This window comes from Nannobrachium achirus (genome assembly GCF_963921795.1).
Source record: "Nannobrachium achirus genome assembly, chromosome: 9".
Lineage (NCBI taxonomy): Eukaryota > Metazoa > Chordata > Actinopteri > Myctophiformes > Myctophidae > Nannobrachium > Nannobrachium achirus.
The window spans coordinates 4,758,987-4,773,986 of record NC_137818.1 but is presented as its reverse complement, the minus strand read 5'-3'; the positions used below and the strand labels follow the sequence as shown (position 1 = coordinate 4,773,986).

General features: G+C 44.8%; 1 protein-coding gene across 1 annotated transcript in view; it reads left to right on the top strand.

Moving 5' to 3' along the window:
* The window catches only part of itpr3 (inositol 1,4,5-trisphosphate receptor, type 3), a gene marked incomplete at its 5' end in the record, with an annotated part of 142,829 nt that overhangs the window by 64,872 nt on the left and 62,957 nt on the right, over positions 1-15,000 (top strand). Inside the window, 8 exons of the mRNA XM_080734091.1 lie at positions 22-273; positions 1,686-1,830; positions 3,402-3,546; positions 5,251-5,459; positions 7,498-7,618; positions 8,355-8,409; positions 9,795-9,960; positions 14,494-14,655. Coding sequence (XP_080590217.1) covers positions 22-273; positions 1,686-1,830; positions 3,402-3,546; positions 5,251-5,459; positions 7,498-7,618; positions 8,355-8,409; positions 9,795-9,960; positions 14,494-14,655 — 1,255 coding nt within the window. The remainder of the gene's footprint in view (positions 1-21; positions 274-1,685; positions 1,831-3,401; positions 3,547-5,250; positions 5,460-7,497; positions 7,619-8,354; positions 8,410-9,794; positions 9,961-14,493; positions 14,656-15,000) is intronic.

Sequence of the window (15,000 nt, the reverse complement as noted above, 5' to 3'; positions counted from 1 at the left end):
TGTGTGTGTGTGTGTGTGTAGGTACCAGTTAAAGCTCTTTGCCAGGATGTGTCTGGACCGTCAGTACCTGGCTATAGATGAGATCTCCAAGCAGCTGGACGTGGAGCTGATCTTCCTGTGCATGATGGACGAGACGCTGCCCTTTGACCTGCGCGCCTCGTTCTGCCGCCTCATGCTGCACGCCCACGTGGACCGAGACCCCCAGGAGCTGGTCACACCCGTCAAGTTCGCCCGCCTCTGGACCGAGATACCCACCTCCATTACTATCAAAGAGTATGATACCCACCACCATTACTATCAAAGAGTATGATATGATACCCACCTCCATTACTATCAAAGAGTATGATACCCACCTCCATTACTATCAAAGAGTATGATATGATACCCACCTCCATTACTATCAAAGAGTATGATACCCACCTCCATTACTATCAAAGAGTATGATATGATACCCACCTCCATTACTATCAAAGAGTATGATATGATACCCACCTCCATTACTATCAAAGAGTATGATATGATACCCACCTCCATTACTATCAAAGAGTATGATATGATACCCACCTCCATTACTATCAAAGAGTATGATATGATACCCTCCTCCATTACTATCAAAGAGTATGATATGATACCCACCTCCAATACTATCAAAGAGTATGATATGATACCCACCTCCATTACTATCAAAGAGTATGATATGATACCCACCTCCATTACTATCAAAGAGTATGATATGATACCCACCTCCATTACTATCAAAGAGTATGATATGATACCCACCTCCATTACTATCAAAGAGTATGATATGATACCCACCTCCATTACTATCAAAGAGTATGATATGATACCCACCTCCATTACTATCAAAGAGTATGATATGATACCCACCTCCATTACTATCAAAGAGTATGATATGATACCCACCTCCATTACTATCAAAGAGTACGAAACATATTAGTTACTATTACTGGACCGAGATACCCACTTCCATTACTATCAAAGAGTATGATATGATACCCACCTCCATTACTATCATAGAGTACGATACTCACTTCCATTACTATCAAAGAGTATGATATGATACCCACCTCCATTACTATCAAAGAGTACGATACTCACATCCATTACTATCAAAGAGTATGGAACATGCATTGTTTTTCCATTTTCTTATAAGATATATATTTTGGGCCTTTTGAAAGTATAGCAGGTAGACAGGAAACAGGGAGAGAGATGCAGCAAAGGCCGTCTGGATCAGGACTGGACCCCAGGCATTAGAGGCCTGAGCAGGAGGCGGGCAGGAGCTGGGATGAGTCTCAATAGCGCAGTCCTCCCACTCAGGACAAGGTGTTGCTGCAGCTGAAAATGCTCTGAAAGCCAGGCAGAAATGACAGGGGCTCTGTATTCAGGAGTGGTAATTTAGCCTCAAACCCTTTGAAAAAGTTGGTTGTTTTTTTTGGGACACAAACAATGTTATGTAAATTATCTTTAAATGCATGGTGTAGAACCTTTAATATTACTAATAATACTATTACTGTTATTATCAAAGAGTAGGGACATACCAAGGTTAACAAAAATACTAAATAACAAATAACTTCTAGCCGCTGGAGTTTTATGTTTTGTCTGATATCGGTGCCTGTTGATCTCATTCGGGATGTTTGTGTAATTATCATATTATATCCTATCAGCTATGACTCCAACATGGACGACAGTCGGGACAACAAGAAGAACCGTTTCTCCAACACCATGGCCTTCATGGAGGAATACCTCAACAACGTGCTGCACGACGAGCTGCCCTTCCACAACGAGGAGAAGAACAAGCTCACCTATGAGGTCACTGCTGTCTCACTGCACTGTCTAATAGCCTGGGTAGCAGCAGCCTGCTGCGCTATGTTCAGTAGATTGGTTTTGTCACTTCCCTTCTCAGCCTGGCAAGCCTCCATTTATCTCGTATTTCCGAACGTCACCTGTAACGTAGGCAGTGTCGTTACATCATCAGCCAGCGCCACTCTATCGTGATTTTCTCTCCGTTGACAACATTATTGCTAGTTCGACACTCAAGATACCTCCACCTCCAATAAATGCTTTCAAAGCTGAACACTGCTCTGCTTCTAGAACCGTTATATATAACTTATAAAAGTTAATTTAACTTTTTCAGTCGCAACATCAATGTTGTCATCACACTCTGCTCAGGGCATTGGTATGACGACACACTGATGTTTTTGTCCCGCTCCGCACCACAGACCAATCAGAAGCCGTGAGTCGTTTTCACTCGTTTGGTTTGTCCCACCTCCCTTGGGTCTACGAGCCTTACCAGACTGAGAAGTAAAGTGAAAAAACGAATCCACTGAACATAGCGTAGCAGGCTGGATCCCAGGCTAACACTGTCTATTCTGGTTCCAATATCCCTTTGTCTATGTGGTCACTACTGTCTCACCTGTTTCCATTGTGATCCCATGTTTTAAACGAATCAACAGAGCATAGAATATTAACAGGTTAATACAAAGTCCCTCTATCTATGAGGCCTACACTGTTATAATGTCCCTCCATCTATGTGCTCACCACTGTCTACTCTTTCTAACATCCCTCTAACTATTCTCTTCCCCTCTGTCTCTCACTCTAAGGCTGTGTGTCCAATCCATCAGAGCTTTTTTTCTTTTTTTCACAGCTGAAAACTGCTGGAAAATATTTAAACTCTCAGCTTAACCAGATAAAATCACCAGACGTTAAAGCGCCGTCCAGTGTAGAGACACTCAGCGTCAGGTTGCTGGTGGTTTCCAGCGAAGCATAAACAGTGTTTATGCTACGTGTTATTATGTTTGTTTGTTAAACACACATCTCACTCCCATTGATAACAAGTCAAAATACACTCAGGACACAGCCTGTAACTCTATCTACTGTAATAACAGCTACTGTATCCCTCCATCTCTGCCTCTATCTCTGCTCAATCGCTTCCTCTATGTCCATGTCTATGTCTCTCTCACTGTCTCTAACTCTCTATCTTAACCTCTCTTACTCACTCTAACTCTATCTCTCTATCTCTTATCGTCAGTGGAAAGAAAACGTTAGCATCAGATTGTCAGAACAGGTTTAAGAAGGCCTCCGTTTTGTAATAGTCCATGTGTAATGCTAATAAGCATTCATCCAAGGACGTGGACGTGCAACTATCTTTCCAAGAAGGTGTCATTTGAAAAAAAAAAAAAAATTGTGAGAAACATTTTTAAATACCGGTAGTTCAAATATCCTCCCCCTGGCCAGCCGGGATGCCTGATGGAAAGGAACTGGTTGGAATAACGTGTTCCTTCCACGCGCTACGTCCAACCGGGTAAGCTCTCTCTCCCTCTCTCTTCAGGTGGTGAGTCTAGCCAGACATCTCATCTACTTCTCTCTCCCTCTCTCTCCAGGTGGTGAGTCTAGCCAGACATCTCATCTACTTCGGCTTCTACAGTTTCTTTGAGCTTCTCAGGCTGACCAGGACTCTACTGGGCATCATCGACTGCATCCCCAGCCCCTCACACTCTGCCCTGCTGTTCCACGATGATGGTTCTGGTACCGTATATAACCTAGAACCCTGTCTATATATGATGTTCTTGTATAACCTAGAACCCTGTTTATATATGATGTTCTGGTACAACCTAGAACCCTGTCTATATACGTATACAGTATGATGTTACTGCTCTGGTACCGTACAACCTAGAACCCTGTCTACGTTATAGGGCTCTGCTGTACGCCTAACACTGTCTATAGTGTATAGATGCATTTCCAGACAACGTCACATTGATAAGAACCGGTATTGGTGTGCAGGCCGGGGGCCAAAAGAAACTGGCTCATCTAAAGCTCATAAGATGCAATGTAAAAGTGGTCCCAGCAGGACATTCCCATACATGAACAAACATGTCGTCGCCCGCTGCGGTAACTTGTGATCGTATCGATCTCGCTATGAAACATCAGTAGAAGACATATTATTTTACAGTGTGTGATTACTAATTGAGACCATCAGGTCGCAGTTACTATCAAAACCTCCACCGGCTGTCAGTCAGTCCGTCCGTCCGTCCGTCCGTCTGTCCGTCACACTTTCCCCCTACTCATATCTCCGCCACCGTTGCCCCGATCCATGCCAAACTTTGCACACACACTCCTTGGCTACCAAACCACAATCCTCATTTCTCACATGGCCCTCTTCTAGCGCCACCATGAGGCCAATTCTTGCAAGACACATTTTTGGACACTGCCTCTACAGATTTTTCTCTAAAATCACGCAAAGCGCTACACAGTATGTCTACAGTCATGTCATCAACATGGATCTGTCACATTTCCCATATCCCCTCCTGATTGGCTACCATTGCCTTCCAAAGTTTGTGTAAGCGACCTGACGGTCGCTTATCTCCCGATTTAGGGAGTCTTACTGGTTAGTAGTGCTCCTATTCTGACGGTTTCTTTGGTTAGCAAGTAGCAACCGGTTAGCCAGCCACATAACAATAGGAATAAGGGTCGCTTAACAACAACGTCATCAGCTTTGCTACTATAGAGGGTATGCGCGTGACATCACTGTCTCTGGAAGTTATGTGGGAACACGCCTACTGAGTGGCAAAACACTAATTTCTGCCATTGACAGCCCATACATCCAAACAGAAAAGTCCTTTCTGATTGTATTAAACAAAGTTAAACTCACCAACATTGCGGCTGTACTGAAAGCTTGAATTATCCTCTTTCTATCTGCAAAGTTTTTGTTTCATAAAAATCCACCATAGACATGTTATGACCTACTTTTCTGTCAAGACATTCTGTGCAGGTGATTATTTTTCCAAGTGTCAGAGTTTGGAAGCACTTGTTTTCAACAACACAACATCCTGCTGCCTCCTGCATTATGTACTATTTAGAAACAGGTGGTATGCAGGGCCGTTGAGTGATTTGCAACAAGCACTTCCAAACTCCAATGCTCCAAGCTGCTCAATGTTTTGCCACTCAGTCTAGATTAGGGGGGCGGGTCCCAGTGGACGTACATACCCTCTATTGTGATTGATTAGTGGGTGAGCCAGTCGCTGAAGACTGCCTCTTTTGCTCTCTCTCTCTCTCTCTGTCTCTCTGTCTCTCTCTCTCTCTCTCTCTCTCTCTCTCTCTCTCTCTCTCTCTCTCTCTCTCTCTCTCTCTCTCTCCTCTCTCTCTCTCTCTCTCCCTCTCCCTCTTCCTCTCCCTCTCCCTCTCCCTCTCTCTCTCTCTCTCTCTCTCTCTCTCCCCCCCCCCCCCCCCCAGGTAAGAACGTGAAGCGTTCCATCCATGGCATGGGTCAGATGATGTCCACCATGGTGCTCAACAGGAAGCAGTCCATGTTTGGCGGTGGGGGTGGCCGAGGGGCGGGGGCGGGGCTAATGCTTGACGGACACCGGGCCAGCAAGGACAGCATCGACAACATTGACCTGACCGTGATGGACACCAAGCTGAAGATCCTGGAGATACTGCAGGTGGTTAATTAAAACCCCTTTAGAACGGGTACACTTTATTGTGTATCATTATTTTATGCTTTAACTATATTAAAAATAGCAGATATACAAGCTCACAGCGCGGCACCGAGTGCCGCGCTGCGAGCTTGTAGTGCCGCGCTGCGAGCTTGTAGATCTGCTATTTTTGAAAAATTGTGAACATTTGAATTTTGACCCGATTCTATAAGTGTTTTTTGAATCCTTCTAAGGTTTTTTGAAAAACCTATGTTTCTATGTCAGCAATCTGGCCAGCCATCGTCAAAGAAAAGGTCCCTTTCGCTTAACTGGAGCTCAGTTAGTCTGTTCTTGAGAGACAACTACTGTATGTCAGTGGTTCTCAAACCTTTTCATGTGAAGGACCCCCCGATAAACAACGATCGGTTCCGGCGCAGGACGCGATGACGTCAGACCGGAAGTGTTCGCGCTGTGGACTTCTGGCCTTCAAAATAAGATAACGGGAGTGAATGGGAGCCTGAAGGTGGCATCGTGGACTTTATAATCCATTAAAGTCAGAGGCTTTAAATGGGTTAACTAGTTCTGATACTAACTCAGGACCCACTTGAAAATAGTGAAAGTGTTCGTGGCCCATCTGACCACTCTGTTAAGTGGTGGTCATCAAAACAGGGCAAAGAACCCAATTATCAGTTTCAATTTTGGTCTGCTGATTCCAATTTTGTGTTTTTATGTCATATCTTCCAAATTCACGCATTCATCCTGTATCCTGTAAGAGCACTCTGTCATTTATTTGAAGAAAATGAACAGATTATCTTGAAAATCTATTGATCTGGATTTACAGGGAGAGCCCTGTCAACCAGTGGTGTGTTCTAGATTTTTTTTTCTTTTTTTTTGAGGGCATACTATAATCCAGGGCTTTTCAAAGTGGGTGACAGTAGCACCCTGGGGTGCCACGATGGCAGTCCAGGGGTGCCGCGAGATTATTTGATAATATTTGGAATTTATTTGGACACTTATATTTAGTATAATTTTAAACTTATAACTGTACAACGTCATTTCTAACCAAAATGGCTATTATCTAAACGTTTTCATAAACATAATCACTAAAATATCATCATTGTCGGGCAGAAACCTTGTATCCAAGTTTCAAATGTGTACGTCTTTTGGTAAAGCAAAGCCCTGCTTCATCATACAAGACTGTCACTGTCGCACAAAACGAGTGAAAACAGCCGATCTACAGTGCTTATAGATCAGCTGTTTTCACTAGTTTAGTACATTTTATAGATGATAAATACAAAACGAACGGTTTTGGACATACAAGGTTTCTACCCGACCACGACGATATGCCATAGGCTAAATATAAGGTGCTGGGGGTGAAAATTATAATGTAGGGGTGCCTCGGATTAAAACAATATTTATGGGGTGCCCTGAGACAAAAAAGTTTGGGAACCCCTGCTGTAAGAGCACTCTGTCATTTCTTTGAAGAAAATGAACAGATTATCTTGAAAATCTATTGAGCTGGATTTACAGGGAGAGCCCTGTCAACCAGTGGTGTGTTCTAGATTTTCTTTGAGGGCATACTATAATCTACGATCCGTGACCATTCCTGTGGCCAGCGCATATTCCAGTGCATAATGCATAATCCCTACTTTAAAGTTTCACGAGGGCATACGCTTTTTCTGATTTTTTTCTTCACAGCATACTATGTATAACCCACATCACTGTAGAACACACCACTGATGGGGCGCCCGCTGGCCTAATGGTCATTGGTCAAGGCGCATACCACATACTAGGCTATGATGCCTGCTGGCGTCGCCGGTTCGATTCCCGATCCGGAGGGCCTTTGCCGCGTGTCATTCCCCATCTCTCTCCCCATTTCCTGTCAATCTACTATCCGATCAAATAAAGGCATAAAAAGCCCAAAAACTAATCTTAAAAAAAAGAATACACCACTGATGTCATCATATTTAGACACTGAATACAAAGTAGTTATCAACCATACTTCCTCTCCTCTCCTCTCCTCTCCTCTCCTCTCCTCTCCCCTCCTCTCCTCTCCTCTCCTCAGTTCATTCTCAACGTGCGTCTAGACTACCGCCTGTCCTTCCTGCTGTCGGTCTTCAAGAAGGAGTTTGTGGACGTTTATCCCATGGCCGACGCTGACGCCACCACTAACATGGAACATGCAGGTACTGTAGTCTACTGTACACCAGTAACATGGAACATGCAGGTACTGTAGTGTACACACTGGCACAAACACATGCTCCTTTTTTATTTATTTTTGCTGCTCAGTTGAGATGAGAAGTCAAATCGCGCTGCTCGTCGCAAAAACATTGTCGCTCCGGCCCAGGGATCAAATCCACCTGGTACTCCTAATCATAAAAAAACTAGGGGCGAGTGTGTGTTAGGGCGATCGTTCCAGATACCTCAGCATTGGGCACAGTGTAATCTGGTTGGAGAAAATGCCATCAGCTCACAGAAGCCTTTCCCCTCGACAACCATGGCATAATATCTTTGGCTATCATCTTGGTCAAATCACCTGTCAAATCAGTGCTCTTTTCGGCCCGTGCATCACAACGACTTTTCACGGTGAAGTCAGTCACTGCTCTCTGACCGGGTGTCTCACGTTAATGTGATTTGACATCACTGATGTTGACCACGAGTGATACGTATAGGCGCTCTTCAGGAGACTGTTGCACAGAGCCACCTCTAAAACAAAGGCATTTCCTTATGTTGAACATTAGAGCGAATAACAGACGTCACACAACTTATTGGAAACTAAAAGGTGTTAGGACAGAATGCAGCAGTTTAGAGACATTAACACAAAACTATAAAGTCTTATCTAATGAACCTCATACAGTATGAGGTTCATACTGTATGTGTATTCCTGCTAGAAAATAAGATGACGTTTTTGTCCCTTCTCAGCCACCATCAACCTGCAGCACATTGGAGAGCAGGCAGAGGCCATGTTTGGAGTAGGGTAGGTTCAACCTGTCTGTCTGTCTGTCTGTCTGTCTGTCTGTCTGTCTGTCAATTTACAACATTTAATTTATTGTGTTGCTTGCCGACAACAAGAACTGTTCTTTTTTTAAGAGGAAAAGTTTTTGTCTACAAACAACAACATCTTGCGATGGAATGCAATGTAGGCTTAACTTTGTGTGGGTGTGTGAGCGTGTGAGCGCGCAGCGCGCGCATGTGTGTGTGTGTTTCGTGGCGCACTTGTAGATCTGCTATTTTTGAATAGCCAAAGTATAAAATGACACAGAAGCTTTTAATGGTGGTTAATCCATGTGTGCAGTAAGAGTAACAGCATCCTGGAGGTTGATGATGAAGGAGGCAGGATGTTCCTACGTGTGCTCATCCACCTCACCATGCATGACTACCCTCCTCTGGTGTGTGTGTGTGTGTGTGTGTGTGTGTGGTGTGTGTGTGTGTGTGTGTGCAGTAAGAGTAACAGCATCCTGGAGGTGGATGATGAGGGAGGAAGGATGTTCCTACGTGTGCTCATCCACCTCACCATGCATGACTACCCTCCCTGTGTGTGTGTGTGTGTGTGTGCAGTAAGAGTAACAGCATCCTGGAGGTGGATGATGAGGGAGGAAGGATGTTCCTACGTGTGCTGATCCACCTCACCATGCATGACTACCCTCCCTGTGTGTGTGTGTGTGTGTGTGTGTGTGTGTGTGTGTGTGTGTGCAGTAAGAGTAACAGCATCCTGGAGGTGGATGATGAAGGAGGAAGGATGTTCCTACGTGTGCTCATCCATCTCACCATGCATGACTACCCTCCCCTGGTGTGTGTGTGTGTGTGTGTGTGTGTGTGCAGTAAGAGTAACAGCATCCTGGAGGTGGATGATGAGGGAGGAAGGATGTTCCTACGTGTGCTCATCCATCTCACCATGCATGACTACCCTCCCCTGGTGTGTGTGTGTGTGTGTGTGTGTGTGTGTGTGTGTGTGTGTGTGTGCAGTAAGAGTAACAGCATCCTGGAGGTGGATGATGAGGGAGGAAGGATGTTCCTACGTGTGCTCATCCATCTCACCATGCATGACTACCCTCCCTGTGTGTGTGTGTGTGTGTGTGTGTGTGTGCAGTAAGAGTAACAGCATCCTGGAGGTGGATGATGAGGGAGGAAGGATGTTCCTACGTGTGCTCATCCATCTCACCATGCATGACTACCCTCCCCTGGTGTGTGTGTGTGTGTGTGTGTGTGTGTGTGTGTGTGCAGTAAGAGTAACAGCATCCTGGAGGTGGATGATGAGGGAGGAAGGATGTTCCTACGTGTGCTCATCCATCTCACCATGCATGACTACCCTCCCCTGGTGTGTGTGTGTGTGTGTGTGTGTGTGTGTGTGTGTGTGTGCAGTAAGAGTAACAGCATCCTGGAGGTGGATGATGAGGGAGGAAGGATGTTCCTACGTGTGCTCATCCATCTCACCATGCATGACTACCCTCCTCTGGTGTCTGGAGCTCTCACCCTGCTGTTCAAACACTTCAGCCAGAGACAGGAGGTCCTGCACACCTTCAAACAGGTACGCACGCACACACACACACACACACACACACACACACACACACACACACACACACACACACACACATGGGGCGTCACAAGGTGGGGAAAAGTGGGACTGAGTTTCCAGGGCCCAAGGTGGAGGAGGGGTTCTTAAATATTTTATACTTTAGTTATTGGAAAAATAGCAGATCTACGAGCTCGCAGCGCGGCACCGAGTGCCGTGCTGTGAGCTTGTAGATCTGTTATTTTTGAAAAGTCGTGAAAATGTGTGTAAATCTTTGAATATATGCTTAGACTCTGCTTAGACTCCGTTCTTAAATCTTCTATTTAGCGGCTTCTGTAGGCGTGCTTTCATACTCCTCTCAGGACGTCTAGAGAGCCTGTTTCTACCAACCGCTAGGTCAGAGATTTCACTCCACTTAATATGTATTTTTTTTTTTGTCTTTTTGGGGATAGTCCTGTGTACCATCAGAGGGGGGCTCAGTACCACCAGTGGTACTAGTACCAGTAAGACGCCTCAGGGCAACGCCATGTCTTGGCCATCTGGCCAGTGATGTATATCGGACCAGTTACCCATGGAGACACATGGTACCCATATATAGAGATCCATGTACTGTACATGGAGATATGCTGTGAGAGCCCAAACATGCTTACTCAATTATTCCTTATATGTGAAAGTCCTATGATGTCTATGACATCATACATACAATCCCTTTTATGCCCATACATGGAGATCCCTGTCTGTAGAACCAGCCACACATATATGACCTGTCTTGGCCATATGGATTCTGTTAGTGTGGTATGTGGCCTCCATATATGGGCATTCCAATATGAAGTCCTGTTAGATATGGGCTTAATATTGATGACATCAGCGAACTCCATATATGGCCATAGGACACGCGCACAGGCACAGGGTGGCAGCAGCTCAGGGGTTGAGTGATTGTCTGGTGATCAGAAGAAGGATTGATCCTGGCCTCCTCCAGGCTCCCCGTCTCTTGGTGAGGGCAGGAGTGTTGTTGGCTGGATTATTCACGAAGCTTTCCTGGAACAGAAAGATCCCATGATTGGCCGCTAGTTGCACTGTTTTCCCCCCCGCGAAGTACCAAAACGAATATTTCTCCATTGGAACCCAGTCATTTCCCCCTTTGATTTTCTAACCTTAATAAACATACTTTATGGTTCCTGTCGCTAGTGAAAAACTGCCTTTCAATTACCATGATATGCGTTTTGTGCAAATACGGTCCCATTTGTGTTAAAATTGATGATAAAGTTGCGGGGGGCGTGGCCAACTAAACTGTTACCAGCCGGCGGTGTTCTTCTTCGTGTGCTGTATTTCGGGAAGCTCCGACCACATTCTCCCATGTATCCCTGCGGTTGCACGTGACCGTTGGCAGCCAATAGCATCCTTATGATTCCTGGGGTACTGATGGCGACACCCATACAAGGGACAAGAAAGCGCTATTTTCACCGCATAGAAACCAATGGCTTCGCACCGTCCATATTCTTTTTACAGTCTATGGGTGAGGGTCCCTTAGCTAGACTGTCCTACAGCTCCCCCATGTGGTGACGCTCAGCTAGACCAGTACTGTCCCCCTGAGCTAGATTCATTTTCTATGGGGAAAAATAATATATATAAATAATATAATAGAATATTAGACAGTATAAGATTTGCCAATATTTAAGAGGAGGGAATGTTGGAGGAACGTTAACAGCCCTAGTAGTCATGACTCTCAGTTCCCACCTAACGTCGTGTGGGAGTCCAGACTGCTCTAGACCGTACTGAATGACCGCTAGCTTACATAGTGTCTTAAGACTAGGACTCAAGTCTAAGACGTACAGGTTATTGCACGGGCCATTGGGTGTGTTCACTTGTCCAAAGAGGATGGCACGATCTCCCACCGTGCAACAGCACATGCTAAGGATTTCACGAGGACATTTACCCTTGGGCTCAACCTTCCTCCAGGAGAAGCTCTCTGGATTGAACTTCCACAGATCATTGAAGATCTGTTCCCGGATGCCACAAAGTATGTACATCTCTCCGTTGTAGGCAAAGGCGGGATGATATCTGCGTTTCTCTGGTGGAAGCTGTGTGGACGGAACGCTCAGCCAGCAGTCCGTCTCCGTGTCAAACACTCTGATCTTTTTTGAGCGTCTCACCTTGTGCCGTCCGGTACTAACGCCCCCAAATACAACCATTCTTGTTCCGACGATGGTGGCAGAGTGGTAATGTGAAGCAGGTGGTGGAGTTCCCCTGGCTCTAATTAAAGCCCAGACCATCGTGGTGGTGTCCAACTTGTAGATGTCATTACTGCATCCAGTCGACGGGATCCAACCTCCGTGGATAAATATGACCTTCCCCAAGGCACAGGCTGACTGGTTCTGCCTCGCCTCTGGAACCGCACCAGACACCTTGGGTTTGAACCAACTGTGGGCGTCAACATCAAATGCATAAAGATCCCACGGGTTACTCAACGCCTGGACTGTAACCCACATGTAGATGATATCTTCTATTAGCATAGCTGTGTGGCAATACAACGGTTTGGGAAGTTCTGCTGGGGTTGCCACTGGGGGCAGCTTCCTCCAGCGTAAAGACACTGTGTTGAAGACAAGCACATCAATCATTTCTCCATTGCCATAAGGGAACACGAAGCAGTACACCTTGTGCTTCACTGCAACATAGGATAATGTATAGGTTCTCCATTTAGATGGACCGTCCAGCTGACCATCTCCCACTGCAGACCAAGTCGGAGTCCAGTCCAACAGTTTGACAAAAACACAAAGTCGATTAGTTGGGTTGGAAGTTTATTAATGTTGATCTCCTGATATGGCGAACTGAATTCCCCACGCTACACAGCAGACAGTCTGTTCAGTAACAGTGGTTGACAAATAACCTTCGTTTGAAGTCACTGGAGTCCTTGATAAAAAGTTCCGGAATGACGTTTAGTTTAGTTGACATTTCATTTTAAAGGATGTGGTTTTGATGATAACATTGTGATGTCGTTTGCGTGATGATGTCATTAAGGGAACACCCAATGACTTTACTGTAACTCAAATAATATGTCAAACTCAAGGCCCGGGGGCCAAATCAGGCCCTTGAATGAATTATCTTTGGCCCGCGGGATGTGATATTTAATTACTATTAGATAGAACTGGCCCTCTGGTATATTGCACGCACCAGCATAATAGTCTACTACAAGTCCCACAATGCACTGTGAGTGCATTGGCGCATATCGAGGGCCCGCGAGCTCAAGTAAGCGTATCGCCTGTGGTCAACTTTCAGCTACCCCTCACCCCCAAAACACGAGGGTTTTCAGAGTAGCCTACATGTTCACGGATGTAAAGGGCAAACCGTTGTGTCTTCTGTGTGGATTTGATTTACTTTCTCATTCTACTATGAAAGCAGTGATTGGAGAGGATCATAGAGCAGCAAACTGAGCTTTAATAATGCATGGTTGCTTTTATTAAGGGACATATTTGATCTTTTAAGGAAATTTACTTTTTTGCTGTTTGCCTATTGAAAAGCGTTTTCACTTGAAATTACTGACAGAGCCATAAGAAAATATTGCAACAGATTTTATGATATATATATTTTTTTTACTTAATTAATGTAATGGTTAATGTTAGTGCAATAATATAGGCTGTTTTTAGGTCCAGGTTCAATCTGTGCAATAATTTCAACACGTTTTAAATAAACATTGAACCAGTCCGCCCCTCGACTTGTACCATTTTTTTTAAATGTTGGCCCCCCGTGTATTTGAGTTTGACATCCCTGCTCTAACTGACCACAGACAGACAATTTACTCTGTGAGTGCAGGAGCTCAAAGAGATAGATTCTTATTTCTGTCCTCAAAATATGAAGTCGGGTGTCTTGGGCACAGGCCGGCTCTAACCTCATCACGGACACAAAACTGTATTCTAACATTTTACAACATCCATATACCTACAAGTAACAGTTAAACCATTGCTTCACAAAATGAGGTATAATAAGTCATGTTCCATCCCATATGCGACAACAACAGATGCAAAAGAGACACTAGACTACTGAATGTTTTGCTAAAGTAAGTCACGTACAGACATCTTTGTCCAGAGGGCCATGGATGGACATCCTAGAAATAAGCAAGGGCCACTTTACACCAGTGGCTCTCAACCTGGTTTCCCAAATTATTTTGTTGGGTCCCCAGATGATTAACTTAATGTGTAACATTGTTTTCTCACTCAACATATTTCTAAAGTGACAATTCAAGGAATTTGTAATACCTCTAAAATGACAAAGCAAACATTGGCCAAATTGTCAAACATTAGAGGCAGACATTTTGAAAATAGCAGATCTACATGCGTTGCGAGGTGTTGTAGATCTGCTATTTTCACAATAGAAGCGTGTTATACAGTATGTAATGTCCCCAGTTAAAATATATGATTATTTTGGGGGTCACGGCCTGAAAATGTTGAGAACCACTGCTTTACACTATGTTTGTCTGCCTGCCTGCCTGCGTGCGCGCATGTGTGTGTGTGTGTGTGTGTGTGTGTGTGTGTGTGTGTGTGTGTGCAGGTCCAGCTGCTGATCTCAGGTCAGGACGTGGACAACTACAAGCTGATAAAGAGCGACCTGGACAGACTGAGGACGCTGGTGGAGAAGTCTGAGCTGTGGGTGCAGAAGAAGAACTCTGGAGGAGGGGGAGGGGACGCCAAGAAGGACAAGAAGGACAAGGAGGTTGGATTTAGTAATTGATTGATTGATTGATTGATTGATTGATTGAATAGCCTATTTTATTATACAGAAGTACAGTCAAACTGTAAGGATTACACCAAAACATGTCCTTGCTGTCAGCGGCGTAGCCACGGGTGGGCCTGATTCACACACACATTCATTACATTCACCCATTCACGCACACATTCATTACATTCACCCATTCACACACACATTCATTACATTCACTCATTCACACACACATTCATTACATTCACCCATTCACACACACATTCATTACATTCACCCATTCACACACACATTCATACACCGATGGCAGAGGAAACCATGCAAGGCACCAACCTGCTC